The following is a 13,470-nucleotide window of genomic DNA, read 5'->3' on the forward strand; positions in this document are numbered from 1 at the left end:
AGCGGGGCTGGGGACTGGGAGGGGGGGAGAGGGTTCTCTCTGTTCTCGCCGGGCTGGTGCTTGCACTGGGCAGTACTGGTGGTCCACCACTACCATATCTTTCTTCAATGCCCCCGCAGTCTCTCTGTGAGCTTGGGCCCGCTGAAACATCCAGATCCATGTCAATTGGAGGCGGCTCCAGGCTGACAGCTACTGGTCCACCACTACTGTCACCGTCTCTAAGTGAACTTGGGCCCGCGGCTGAAGCATCATCCAGATCCAGGTCAATGAGTTCGTCTCCCCGCTCCATGTGTCACGCTCTCATCACGCTCAGCGCAGTACGTGGATACGTCATCAACGTCATTGCTTATTTTAATCGGATTCGGTTGAAAACATTAAAACAATGTCATAATCACACACTACATTTGATAAATTACATTTACTCCAAATATATAGGCTATTTATTTATTTATTTATTGTGATGATAATATACGATAATAAAACGTGTGTGTGTGTGTGTGTGTGTGTGTGTGTGTGTGTGTGTGTGTGTGCGTGTGCGTGTGCGCGTGCGCGTGCGCGTGTGCGTGTGCGTGTGTGTGTGTGTGTGTGTGTGTGCGTGTGCGTGTGCGTGTGCGCGTGTGTGTGTGTGTGTGCGTGTGTGTCATGTAGATACCAGTGATTCTCAAACCTTTTCATTTCAAGGACCCCCATAAGTTTACTGTGCATTAGGCTACGGACCCCATTAACTTGGAGTTACCGATCATTTAGCTGTGGACGAGCTGGGGACCCCTCAAGGACCCTCAAGGACCCCCACATTGAGAACCACTGATGTAGACGTTAGCCCTCAGTGCAACGAGCTGAGACATTTGCTGTGCAACACTCCCTCTGCTGGCAGGGCGTGTCCTTGCACCCTGTCATCATCAGGGTTCTCCTTTCTTACAACAGCATAGTGTAGGGCATTGGTTCTCAAAGTGGGTCCTTGGCTGGCTACCAGCCGGGTCCCCAGAAAAATTTGTTAATATAGCTTTGTTTTGTATACCATGGCTATTCAAAAATAGCAGATCTACAAGCTCACAATGCGTCACGATGCGACGCTATTTTCAAAAGATTTTTTGGGGGAAAACTTATTAAATGGGACATTCTGCATAAGGGCGCGCTCCCACCGCACTTTTATTTAACCTCTGGGGCAGAATCTGCCAATGCTTTGTCAATGCAAATGCGTGGATTCCTGGTCTTGCAGATCTTTTCCAAGAATCCACGCATTTGCATTGACAATGCATTGGCAGATTCTGCCCCAGAGGTAAAATAAAAGTGCGGTGAGAACGTGCACAACCTGCGTTTAACAGCGGCCAGCCAACTTTTGGTGAGAGCGCGCCCTAATGAGTACTTTTACTTTTGGTAACTTTTGGTTTCTGTAAGAACTTTTTTATGCCAATACTTTTGTTCTTTTACTCAAGTAAATTTTGAATTCCGGACTTTTTCTTGTAATGGAGTATTTCTACATTGCAGTATTGATACTTTTACTTAAGTACAACATTTGAGTAGGCTACCACTAGAGGTAACCTGTTCATGTCTTTTATCTGTGCAGCTGTTCTGCTGTTTTGAATTTAGATTTTTTTTTAACTGGTCTTGGTTGGTTTTAAATGTGCTTCACAAATGGAGTTTGGTCTTATTTTTGGTTTAAGAAGAACACAGTGTTGTTGTTGATTATCCACTGAACCCAGTCTTCTTCTGCTCATCTCACAGGGTCCCGTCGCTCCCCCGTCTCTGTCCGACACGGCCGCCGCCCCCAGCGCTCCTCCGTGCCCTCCTCCCCCTCCTCCCCCGCCGCCGCCCCCCGGCCCGCCTCCGGTGTTCACAGAGGACGGCACGGCGCCGCCGCCGCAATCTGCCCTCTTCGCCCAGCTCAACCGGGGGATGGACATCACTAAAGGTGGGTTATAGCGTCCGACATAGATAGATAGTCACAGTGGTGGAAAAAGTACTCAAATGTTTTACTTAAAGGCATACTAGGTAACGTATTAAATTGTATATCTTTTGTGAGTGGCAAAAGTTTCACAACACCCACTCCATGAATTTCACCCCCGGAAGCCTTTTATTTATACATTTTCTATTGAACGTGGACGGGGGGGACTTTCCCGGGAAAATGACGTTCCTGGCCAACGTCATGACGTCGTGGCCGACGTCCTGGCCGACGTCATGACGTCGGCCAGGAACTACCGCAACGGTTTCCTGTTTGGCCAGGAACTACCGCGCTAATAACAAAAAGGAACCTCACGCTGATTTTAAGAGAATGTAGGATTGGAAGATCGAAAAAGAACAGAAAAATAAAGCACAGCTCATGGTAACTAATGCTCCACTGGCTAAGAGAAACGATCCGTAGATAGTATAAAACAATTAAAAGATCGCTTTTTGAAACGCTTCCGGCTTCCGGTGAAAACGAATGGAATTCTGGGTAATCGAGGACTACGGAAATTGTATGCAGTGACGGTAGTGACCAGCAGAGGTTGCTAAAAATCGTTATTTGTGATTCTGCATTGTACAACTTTAAGTAAAAGTATCAATACTGCAGTGTAGAAATACTCTGTTACAAATAAAAGTAAGGTATTAAAAATTCACTTGAGTAAAAGTACAAAAGTATTGGTATCAAAATGTACTTAAAGTACCAGAAGTAAAAGTACGAAAAGTTTGAAAATAGCAGATCTACAAGCTCACAGCGCGTCGCAATGCGACGCGTTGTGAGCTTGTAGATCGGCTATTTTCAAATAGCCTATGTATAAAATAGGGCTAAAGTGGTTAATGTATGTTTTATAATATAATAATTGATAATTGCAAAGTAACTTGTAACTAAAGTTTTCAAATAATTGTAGTGGAGTAAAAGTACAATGTTTTCCTCTGAGATGTAGTGGAGTAGAAGTAAAAGTACTGAAAATTGGAAATACTCCAGTAAAGTAAAAATACCTCAAAATTGAACTTAAGTACAGTACTTAAGTAAATGTACTTAGTTACTTTACACCACTGTAGATAGATACTTTTATTCCGGCACCAGCAGAGACAGACAGCACAGCAGTGAAAGAGTTACAGATACAGGACAAAGAAGTGCAATAGGCACAGGAAGAAGAATAACATCACAATAAAGACACCTTTCAAACAAATATGAATAAAGTATATACAGACATATACACTCTATACAATCATCCTGTCTGATGCGTAAATTATAGGGTAGTTCACCCCCAAAATTGCTTTTTTCTGGAACCTGGGTTCGATTCCCGCCGGGGAGGCTGTGGGCGCTGCGGGGCGTGTTCTCTCCTCCGTGTCATCAGTGCCCATACCCTAGATGGGGTTGGTGAAAGGGCCTTTCTGTGTGGAGTTTGCATGTTCTCCCCGTGTCCCCTAGGGTAGGTACCCTCACAAAAAAACATGCAGTAATCCTGGTCTCTATACTGCCTCCCTCTGGTCAGCCGGGGCGCCTGATGGAGGGGAAAGGAACTGGTTGGAATAACGTGTTCGGGGCTTTCCCCAGGCTGGCAGAGAGAGAGTAGCGCCCAGGATTACAAGCTTAGACATTGTCCAAAAAAAAATTTGAAATAACTTTCTTAATAAAAGAAAGAAAAAAATATGATGGACAATATTGGATATAGATCATGACCAGGGAGGGCTATATATGTTACAGGTAAATTGGCATTCCAGGTAAATTGGAAAAGAAGCGCTTGTTTTCACCGCCCCCCAGGCAATTCTGTAGAACCAACGCTAGAGGGCAATGCAAGCCAGACATGAGTCCCACACCACACACGCATGCACACGCGCACAAACGAGCACGCACACACACACACACACACACACACACACACACACACTCACACACACACACATACACACACCCGCGAACAGCCTTATTCCATGCAGTTGAAGCACAAGGGGGCGAGCCTGAGGGGGCGGGGCTGTGCCTATCGGTACATAACTCGGACGGCGCTTAGTCGACTAGCAGACCATCGGCCGGTCGTCGCGGGCACTCGCGCCTGGAGGCGCTCGGGCGCGCCTCCTTGGCCTCAAGGTCTGCTGAGTCGGCGCGCCTCCGTCATGGTCCAAAACTATACTTTATCGGCGAAAAAAAGTAGTCCGCGGTTGTTTGAAAAAGTAATGTCCCAAGTGGGAGTCAAACCCAGACTCCCAGTGGTAGTGGATGGGGAGTCCATTGATTATCGAAGTGCGCCACTGAGGCCGGTATGTATGTATATCCATGTTGTCGTTGTCGTCCTCGCATCAAAGCCCCGCCTCGCAGCCCCGCCCCGCGCCTAAAAACAAGCGCTCCCCTTCCAATTTCCCTGGAATGCCAATTTACCTGTGACATATACAACACAAGGTTCTACTGAAGTGCAACATTACTTTAATCTAAATAAAGGTTTGTTTTACATGACATACCATGAAATCTATTTGGCTCATGTACTATACAGTATGTATATGTATATATGTCATGTCCAGGTCTGAAGCATGTGTCAGAGGACCAGATGAGCCATAAGAACCCCACCCTGCGCTCCCAGACCGGCCCACCGTCCTCCTCCTCGTCCTCCTCCTCAGCCAAAAACACACAGCCTGGAGGCAAAGCCCCCCCGCAGAGGAGACCCCCTCTGCTGGAGCTGGACGGGAAGAAATGGAGAGTGGTAGGTGACATCGTTACGCCACAGTTACAGTTTGTCACCATTGTTAGCACACGTTTCTCAAAACAATAACGGCTTTCTCACAAAACTGCACACACAAAACTGAAAACCTCACACACACAAGATGCTAAACCAGGGGTGATCCAACTTTGATGGAGAGGGCCACTATATTTCCACACTCACTCCAGAGGGCCACATTGCATAGAATGTCTCTCCGTATTTAAACTTTTTTCGCCAGTCTATGTCACACAAAAGTAGCAAAAATAGCCGATCTATAAGCTCAAAACGCGTCGCAGTGCGACGCGTTTTGAGCTTGTAGATCTGCTATTTTTGCTATTTTTGAATTGGAATCCAGATTATGTTTTGCTATTTTTTAATTGGAATGCTGAAAAGTTGCATTTTTATTTAATTTCAAATGCATTTAGTTAAAATGCATTATATTTTAATACTAGTCATTAAGCTACTAATATAGACTGAAGTAATTAAAGCGGGTCATGTTTGCATGTTTGGAATTGTTCATTGTTACTGAAATCAATAATATATCAGTATTCTGATATTAACCTGCGGGCCACATTAAGTGAAGGTGGGGGCCGCATGTGGCCCCCGGGCCGCCAGTTGCCCATGTATGTGCTAAACCCAACCCGATCTCCAGAGATTACCGTAACATTGCACGGAACGAGTGCACTTCATTCCGTGGATAGCCGCCTCGGAACTCCCGAATTGCGTGCATATGGTACGGCGCTGCCTTTGTGACAAAACCATTTCGGAGGCGCGCAGTCACAGGCGAATTGTCACCCCGTGAAGGACCACCGAGGGAGCTAAGGCGACCGAGTTGCCGTCCTGAACGGTGGGACATTCGCCTGTGCCTACTCAGCGCCGTTTGAGTTATGTACCGATAGGCACAGAATCGTAAATTTTATTGTGCGGACTGCTCTGCTTCCGGGTTTTTCCGTGTTGCGACTGGTTACGCCCACCGTGGGACTCGCCGTACATATGCACGCAATTTGGGAGTTCCGAGGCGACTATCCACGGAATGAAGTGCACTCGTTCCGTGCAATGTTACGGTATTCTCTGGAGATCAGGCTGGCTAAACCCTACACTCCCTTCGCAAGATGACTCTTTGCCATCAAACTGTTCATAAAATGGAACTCGGGTTTTATTTGGTACACACAGCCATAATATGGCTGTGTTTACCAAATAAAACCCATATATTATTTTCAAATGACACACTGTCACACATACCATTCATTGAATACCAGTGGTGGAAAGTAACTAAGTACATTTACTTAAGCACCGTACTTAAGTACAATTTTGAGGTATTTGTACTTTACTTGAGTATTTCCAATTTCCAATACTTTTACTTCTACTCCTATAACGAAAAAACATCACGTGGATGCACCTGGGACGTATCATCAGTGTTGTAGCCTGGGGTCATAGGATGTTTCGGGTCTCGCAACATACACCCTCGCCCAGGTGACCCAGCCAGGGTTGATCAAGCCCCGACTTACGTCCCAGGTAGCTACCCACGGTCAGTCCTAAATAGGGAAAGACAGGGCCACTCAATCCGCTTGTCCGGAACTACTCTGCCAGGAATGGGGGAGAGGAGAGGCTCTGGCACGTAGAGGGACTAGGCTCTGTGGATGGCCTCCTGGCCGGGCTCCTCCTCCGTCTCACCAGGTCCAGGACCTGAGCGTTGCACCAGACTCCCCTGCTCTAAACATTTAATTCTGGTGTGATGGTGTCTTGGCCCGTGGTGGTACTGCAGGCTCCCTTTGCGGCTTGCTTGAATGGCCCTCCTAAAGGCCTCACCGTGGATTTGTTGGGCTTCTTCCTCACGGAAGACACAGACTGGGGCGCCAACCCAGACTGCTCCCGGATGCCGTCTACATTCCGGCTGTCACCCGTCTCTCCGGTGGTCACCAATCTATTCCTGGTTGTCACGTAGTGAGGGCATTCACAACTAATGATTTGTGTGAGTCGACTGTTTTGACCAATTAGTAGTCGACTAGTCGACTAGTCGAAATTAACATTAAAAAAATAATAATAATAAAAATTAAAAAAAAACTTTTTTATTTTATTTATTTTTTTAGGGGGGGCCATTGTTTTAATGCCATCCTACTACTATATTACTATTATTATTATCCTCCTGCCCTTATTTTTATGGCGTTTTAAGGGAAGCGCTTCTGGCACAGCAGCACAGCACCACAGCAGCGTCTCCAAGGATCCCCATTGCCCAATAATAGGCTTTTATTGGGCATACTTTTGACCCCCTTTTGATAAAAAATAAAGTCAGGAGGATAATAATAATAGTAAGACGGGCCATTACTATGGCATTAAAACAAATTAAAAGAAAATTCGACTAGTACCAACAGAGTCGACTAGTGGTTATACTAGTCGACTAGTCGACTAGTCGACTAGTTGGTGAAAGCCCTAACGTAGTCTATAAATTCCTATGAGCCACTATAAATAGAATAACTATAACGAAAAAACATCACATGGATGCACCTGGGACGTATCATCAGTGTTGTAGCCTCCACTACATCACAGAGGCAAATATTGTACATTTTACACCACTACATTTATTTGAAAACTTTAGTTACTAGTTACTTTTCAGATATAAATTATGATATTATGAAACATACATTTACCACTTTAGCCCTATTTTATACCTAGGCTATTTGAAAATAGCCGATCTACAAGCTCACAACGCGTCGCATCGCGACGCGTTGTGAGCTTGCAGATCTGCTATTTTCAAATATTTTGTACTTTTACTTTTGGTACTTTAAGTACTTTTTGATACCAATACCTTTATACTTTTACTCAAGTAAATTTTGAATTCCGTACTTCTACATTGCAGTATTGATACTTTTACTTAAGTAAAACATTTGAGTACTTTTTTCCACCACTGTTGAGTACACACAACTAAGCATTTACAGCACACTGTGCAAAGTGCAAAATGTAAAACACAATCATAGAAATGGAACACACCATATGAATGACAAGAGTATGTCTACATTGCAGTATTGATACTTGTACTTAAGTAAAAAATGTGGGTACTTTTTCCACCACTGGTGGTGAGGAGATATGATGTGATGATGAGATGATATTATATAATTAATTGTATACAGTAGTTATGGCAGCAGCATGGAGAAACATGCAGTGTAAGCATTAGCAAACCTCTGGCCACCGTGTCCAATGGCAGGCGTCGCTGACAGATCCCTGGTTTCCCATTGGCTGTGTGATCCCTGGTTTCTCATTGGCTCTGTGATCCCTGGTTTCTCATTGGCTGTGTGATCCCTGGTTTCTCATTGGCTGTGTGCTCGCTACAGGAGAACTTTGAGCAGAAACACGACCTGGAGATCGACGACACGGAGCTGAAACAGGTGGTGTACATCTTTAACTGTAACGGATGCACCGTGCAGGTCAAGGGCAAGATCAACTCCATCATCGTAGGTGAGTTACTGTCACTATTATGCTTAACCCATTAAAACCTGAAATGCCTCCTAAATCAGTAGTTCTCACACTTTCAAGATTTTTCAAAAATGTCCAAAAATAGCAGATGTACAAGCTCACAGTGAGGCACGAAGTGACGCACTGTGAGCTTGTATATCTGCTATTTTTGAATAACCAACGCAGAAACGACAGAGATGCTTTCCCGGTTTTAATGGGTTAAAGGTGTTAAAGGGTTAAAGGTGTTTTATTTTTAAAAGTTAAAGCTCTATATTCTGATAACAATGATACTCTATAACAATTATTTTCAGAATATACAGCTATGTAATACTTATTTTAACAAATAAATGTCAGTTAACACTGGCTGAATCAAACAAGAAGTCCCGCACACTGTATCTTGCTGTGGCAACTCACTTTTTTTAATGACAAACGTTTCGGTCCGTCTGGACCTTCCTCAATAGTGTCTTGAGGAAGGTCAGTGTTAACACTGGCTGAAAATCGGCAACCTACAAGCTCACAACGCGGCATGATTGCGCGGCACGTCGTGGGCTTGCATATCGGTTATTTTCTATGTGCGACACCGTGAAGTATAAATCAGCCTTTTTTTTTTATTTAAATGTGTCATTTGTTCTTTGGCCGTGTGTACATGTATTGTGTTATATATTGTGTCACCGCCCACAGACAACTGTAAGAAGCTGGGTCTGGTGTTTGAGAACGTGGTCGGTATCGTGGAGATCATCAACTCCAAGTCCGTTCAGTTACAGGTGAGCAAAATACCTAAAAAATAAACTAAACAAACTGCCACGGTGCTTTGGTTGTTTAGGTGTCCATGTCCATCATATAGTTAACTGTTTATTATTATTATTATTCTGAGCAGGCGTTGGGTAAAGTCCCCACCATGTCCATCAACAAGACGGAGGGCTGCCAGGTGTACCTGAGCAAGGCCTCACTGGACTGTGACATCGTCAGCGCCAAGAGCTCTGAGATGAACGTCATGATCCCTACAGGAGAGGACGACTATGTGAGTGTGTGCGTGTGCGTGTGCGTGTGCACGTGCACGTGCGCACACGCTTCTGCAGAGTGTTGTTACTTCATAGGAAAGCGTCATGCTGAACTCTGTACTGTACTGTACTGTACTGTGTTGGTTCTAACAGAGGGAGTTTAATGCTGAACTCTGTACTGTACTGTGTTGGTTCTAACAGAGGGAGTTTAATGCTGAACTCTGTTCTGTACTGTGTTGGTTCTAACAGAGGGAGTTTAATGCTGAACTCTGTTCTGTACTGTGTTGGTTCTAACAGAGGGAGTTTAATGCTGAACTCTGTACTGTACTGTGTTGGTTCTAACAGAGGGAGTTTAATGCTGAACTCTGTTCTGTACTGTGTTGGTTCTAACAGAGGGAGTTTAATGCTGAACTCTGTTCTGTACTGTGTTGGTTCTAACAGAGGGAGTTTAATGCTGAACTCTGTTCTGTACTGTGTTGGTTCTAACAGAGGGAGTTTCCAGTCCCGGAGCAGTTCAAGACGGTTTGGGACGGAACCAGGCTGGTGACGGAGCCCACGGAGATCGCTGGCTGATCACTGCGCCTTCATCATCATCATCATCCTTGTTATTACCAATAATGCCTCACCCCCCCCCACCCAGTTGCACTGTATGTCTGTTCTGCCACTTAAAAGGATAGTTCCACTTTCACTTTTCATAGTTTGAGTTTGATATCACACAATCCCATTGAAGTACCTGTTTTAGCCAATTAAGCCCCACTTTGTCATATGGCGAAAATAGCCGCTGTGAACAAGCTCACTGCGAGCTTGTAGATCTGCTATTTTGGCTCTTTTGGCAAACGTTTGAAAAATTCTTGGGACAATTCTCGACAATAAATATGCCCCAAACATGCTATGTTTGGGGCATATTTATTGTCGAGAATATTTATTGTCGAGAATTTATTGCGCCCCCATGGTTGGAAATGATTAAAATTGTCTCTGTGATTACTGGGAAATTTCCCCTGGAATCTTGATAGTGTTTTGTGGCAGCGCTAGCGGAAAGGAATGGGGGTCAGCTATAGCCAGTCGGTACCAATATCAGCGATCTCCAAAGAAATCCAAATATCAAAACTAAACCCTTCGCTCCAGTCAAAGATATAAAAAGGGATTTTACACTCGCTGGTTCTTACACTGGTTCTCTTTTCAATGTGCTGTAGGCCTAACTGTAGCTCATATACCAGATGTTTCTGTTTCTCTATAGCAGTGGTTCTCAACCTTTTCAGGCCGTGACCCCCCCCAAAATAATCATATTTGAACTTGGGGACCCCCCAAAATAATCATATTTGAACTGAGGACCCCCCACCCTGACAAGCACTTGGAATGTAGGAGTTGGGGCGTTACATTTAGTTTGACTCGGTTCCACAGCTAGATATTGTGAAAATAGTCAAAATAGTCAACAACGCCTCGCAAGGCGAGGCGTTGCGAGCTTGCAGATCGGCTATTTTCAAAACCTTTGCCTCTTTCTTATACAATTTGACAATTTGGCCAACGATTGACCAGCTTTTATAGTCTATAGTTTGTTGATGACTTTTGACCCAGTAGTGGTCTTTTTTTTAGGTATTAAAAAAGGTTTAGAAGTCCTTAAATTGTCACTTCACTGTCATCTGGGGGACCCCCTCCAAATCATGTGAGGACCCCCTCCAAAACCCCTGGGGGTCCTAACCTACAGGTTTAGAACCACTGCTCTATAGCATTTTCAAACTGTTTGATTGTTAATCCTCCTCCACTCCACTGTAAAGCACAGCAACTCTACTGCAAACTCACTGACAGTTCTGGAACAATAAGGAACCATGTATGCCGTGTTTAATGTGGAGATCAATCACATTTATCATTCTTATTTCTGGTGTTTTGAGGGAGCCGACTTTCTCATTTTGGGGGAAGGAAGAAGGGATATTATTTAGCTTTCAAAACAGGGTACCTCAAACTAAATAGCATATAGTCCATCTCCACTGTCTTATATTTGTGTGCCAAGGCATTTAGGCTGTGCTCTTTTACTAGATCAACCTGAAAGGCACTTTTATTTCATAATGTGGCCAGGGCGTGTTCTGTCTACCTTTCATATGTTTCACCGTTGGATTAGAGCAGTGGTTTTCAACCTTTTTCATGCCAAGGACCCCTAAATTGATATACATTTGGCCGCGGACCCCCATCGTAAAATATATTGTGCCAGGGACCCCTAGAAGCAAAGATTTGAGTTTTAAAAAATCGCTTTAAAAATATATATATTCAAAGATATGCACACATTTTCACGATTTTTCAAAAATAGCAGATCTACAAGCTCATGGCGCGGCACTCGGTGCCGCGCTATGAGCTTGTAGATCTGCTATTTTTGAATAGCCAAAGCTAAGTGGTTAAAAGTGAGTGTGATGCTATGTTAACTAATTTTGCTGGGGACCCCCTGGTACCCCCTCAAGGACCACTGGTTGAAAACCACTGGATTAGATGAAGGATATGTAATGGAGAAAGCAATGCAGTTGATTTTAGACCTTCTGTCTTTCATGCAATATCTCTTGTCTACCACTAGGTGTCAGTACCATACAGATACTAAAGGTCATGGATTGCACCTTGAACATTATGTTTCACATACACATGCAATACTTTGGTGGCCAACTCCACAAGTCTCCATTTCAGGTGTTACATGCTTTGTATTTTGGTTTTTAACGGTTCAATGTGTCCTTGAACGCGTCTATGTATGCTATAATAGCCCAATAGTGTGGTTGTCTTCACGTATAGTTTCGGTTAGGGGAGTTTATGCAACAATGTTTTTATACTTGCATTAGCGTGTGATGTGACCGCATCCTCCTCATACGTGTGTAACCAATCAGATCAATGTGTCAAGAACAGATATTTAATCATAAAGGGATATTTAGCTGTATCTCACACTTAGCACGTGATTAGGAATCAAGTATACAAGCGCTGTCTGTATGCCTTATTATGCTGACATCCAAACTGACATGAATGTAACCTATACTAACTAGTATGTCATTGTCCACTTGCTCACCCAACACGTCTAGATACTATATTGTAGTGGTGGAAAAAAGTAAAAGTAGTAATACCACAATATTTATGTTACAAGTTAAAGAACTGTTCAAAATGCTACTTGAGTAAAAGCACAAAAGTATTGGCATCAAAATATACTTAAAAGTACCAAAAGTAAAAGTACTAAAATCAAAAACAAAACTTGAAAATAGCAGATTTACAAGCTCACAAGGCGTCATGTGTGAGCTTGTGATATCGTAGGTATAAAATAGGGCTAAAGTGGTTAATGTATGTTTTATAATATAATAATTTATATCTGCAAAGTAACTAGTAACTCAAGTTTTCAAATAATTGTAAGTAAAAGTGGAGTAAAAGTACAATATTTGCCTCTGAGATGTAGTGGAATAGAAGTAAAAGTAGTGAAAATTGGAAATACTCTAGTAAAGTAACTCAACATTGTACTTAAATACATGTACTTAGTTACTTTACACCACTGCTATTGTAATGTCATTTTAGTATTAAGACAAGTATACCAGCATAGAGGGGAACACTACACACACTTACTGTATACACACGCACGCACACACACACACACACACACACACACACACACACACACACACACACACACACACACACACACACACACACACACACACACACACACACACACACACACACACACACACACACACACACACACACACACACACACTAGTACTAGTACTTTTCACCACTTTTAATGAAGCTGAAATGAATTATGTAATTGTCATTTTTCAAATAAAATGAAAACCTCCAGTCAGTGCTGATGTCTTGTCCCACATTGTTACTGTATAGGATTTTTTTATGTTGAGGTTCCATCACAGCAATAATATGTCAGTCACTTAAAGGGATATTTCACTTTCAAATAAAATAAACATTAAAAAAATATATATCAAAGATAAATGAAAAAAGTAATGGAAAAATCACAGCCCCCTCACGCATTAGAAGGGGGCGCGTTATTTTTCCACTACTTTTTAATTATTATTATTAAAAAATGTATACGTTTATTTTATTTGAAAGTGAAATATCCCTTTAACAGGCAACGACCTCCTGGCACAACCAGGGAAGAGACAAAACAGGGGGAAAAAAAGTGGAGGGTTTATAAACAAATAAATACAACACAAAAAATTGAACTGTCAGTCTGATAAATCCATTTGACTATAACACACAAAATCTCATTCAATCTCAAGTCAGAAGTGATCTAAAAAAATGACAGGTTTTTAAAAAGCCACACATTTATACACTTGAACATAAAACACACATAGAACACAAGCCCTGAACCTGAAAGCCTTTAAACTTTGTTGATCAAAAATGTGATGTCAAAG

The 13,470-nt window shown here is 43.0% G+C and overlaps 1 protein-coding gene across 1 annotated transcript in view; it reads left to right on the forward strand.

Annotated features, from left to right (window-relative positions):
- cap2 (cyclase associated actin cytoskeleton regulatory protein 2) overlaps positions 1 to 9,970 on the forward strand; it is a 64,519-nt gene extending 54,549 nt beyond the window's left edge. The window contains exons 8-13 of the mRNA XM_080441927.1: positions 1,726 to 1,912; positions 4,462 to 4,640; positions 7,967 to 8,090; positions 8,769 to 8,851; positions 8,965 to 9,108; positions 9,578 to 9,970. Coding sequence (XP_080298053.1) covers positions 1,726 to 1,912; positions 4,462 to 4,640; positions 7,967 to 8,090; positions 8,769 to 8,851; positions 8,965 to 9,108; positions 9,578 to 9,661 — 801 coding nt within the window. The 3' untranslated portion in view covers positions 9,662 to 9,970. The remainder of the gene's footprint in view (positions 1 to 1,725; positions 1,913 to 4,461; positions 4,641 to 7,966; positions 8,091 to 8,768; positions 8,852 to 8,964; positions 9,109 to 9,577) is intronic.
- The last annotated feature ends 3,500 nt before the right edge of the window (positions 9,971 to 13,470 follow it).

This window comes from Gymnoscopelus braueri (genome assembly GCF_963280865.1).
Source record: "Gymnoscopelus braueri genome assembly, chromosome: 11".
Lineage (NCBI taxonomy): Eukaryota > Metazoa > Chordata > Actinopteri > Myctophiformes > Myctophidae > Gymnoscopelus > Gymnoscopelus braueri.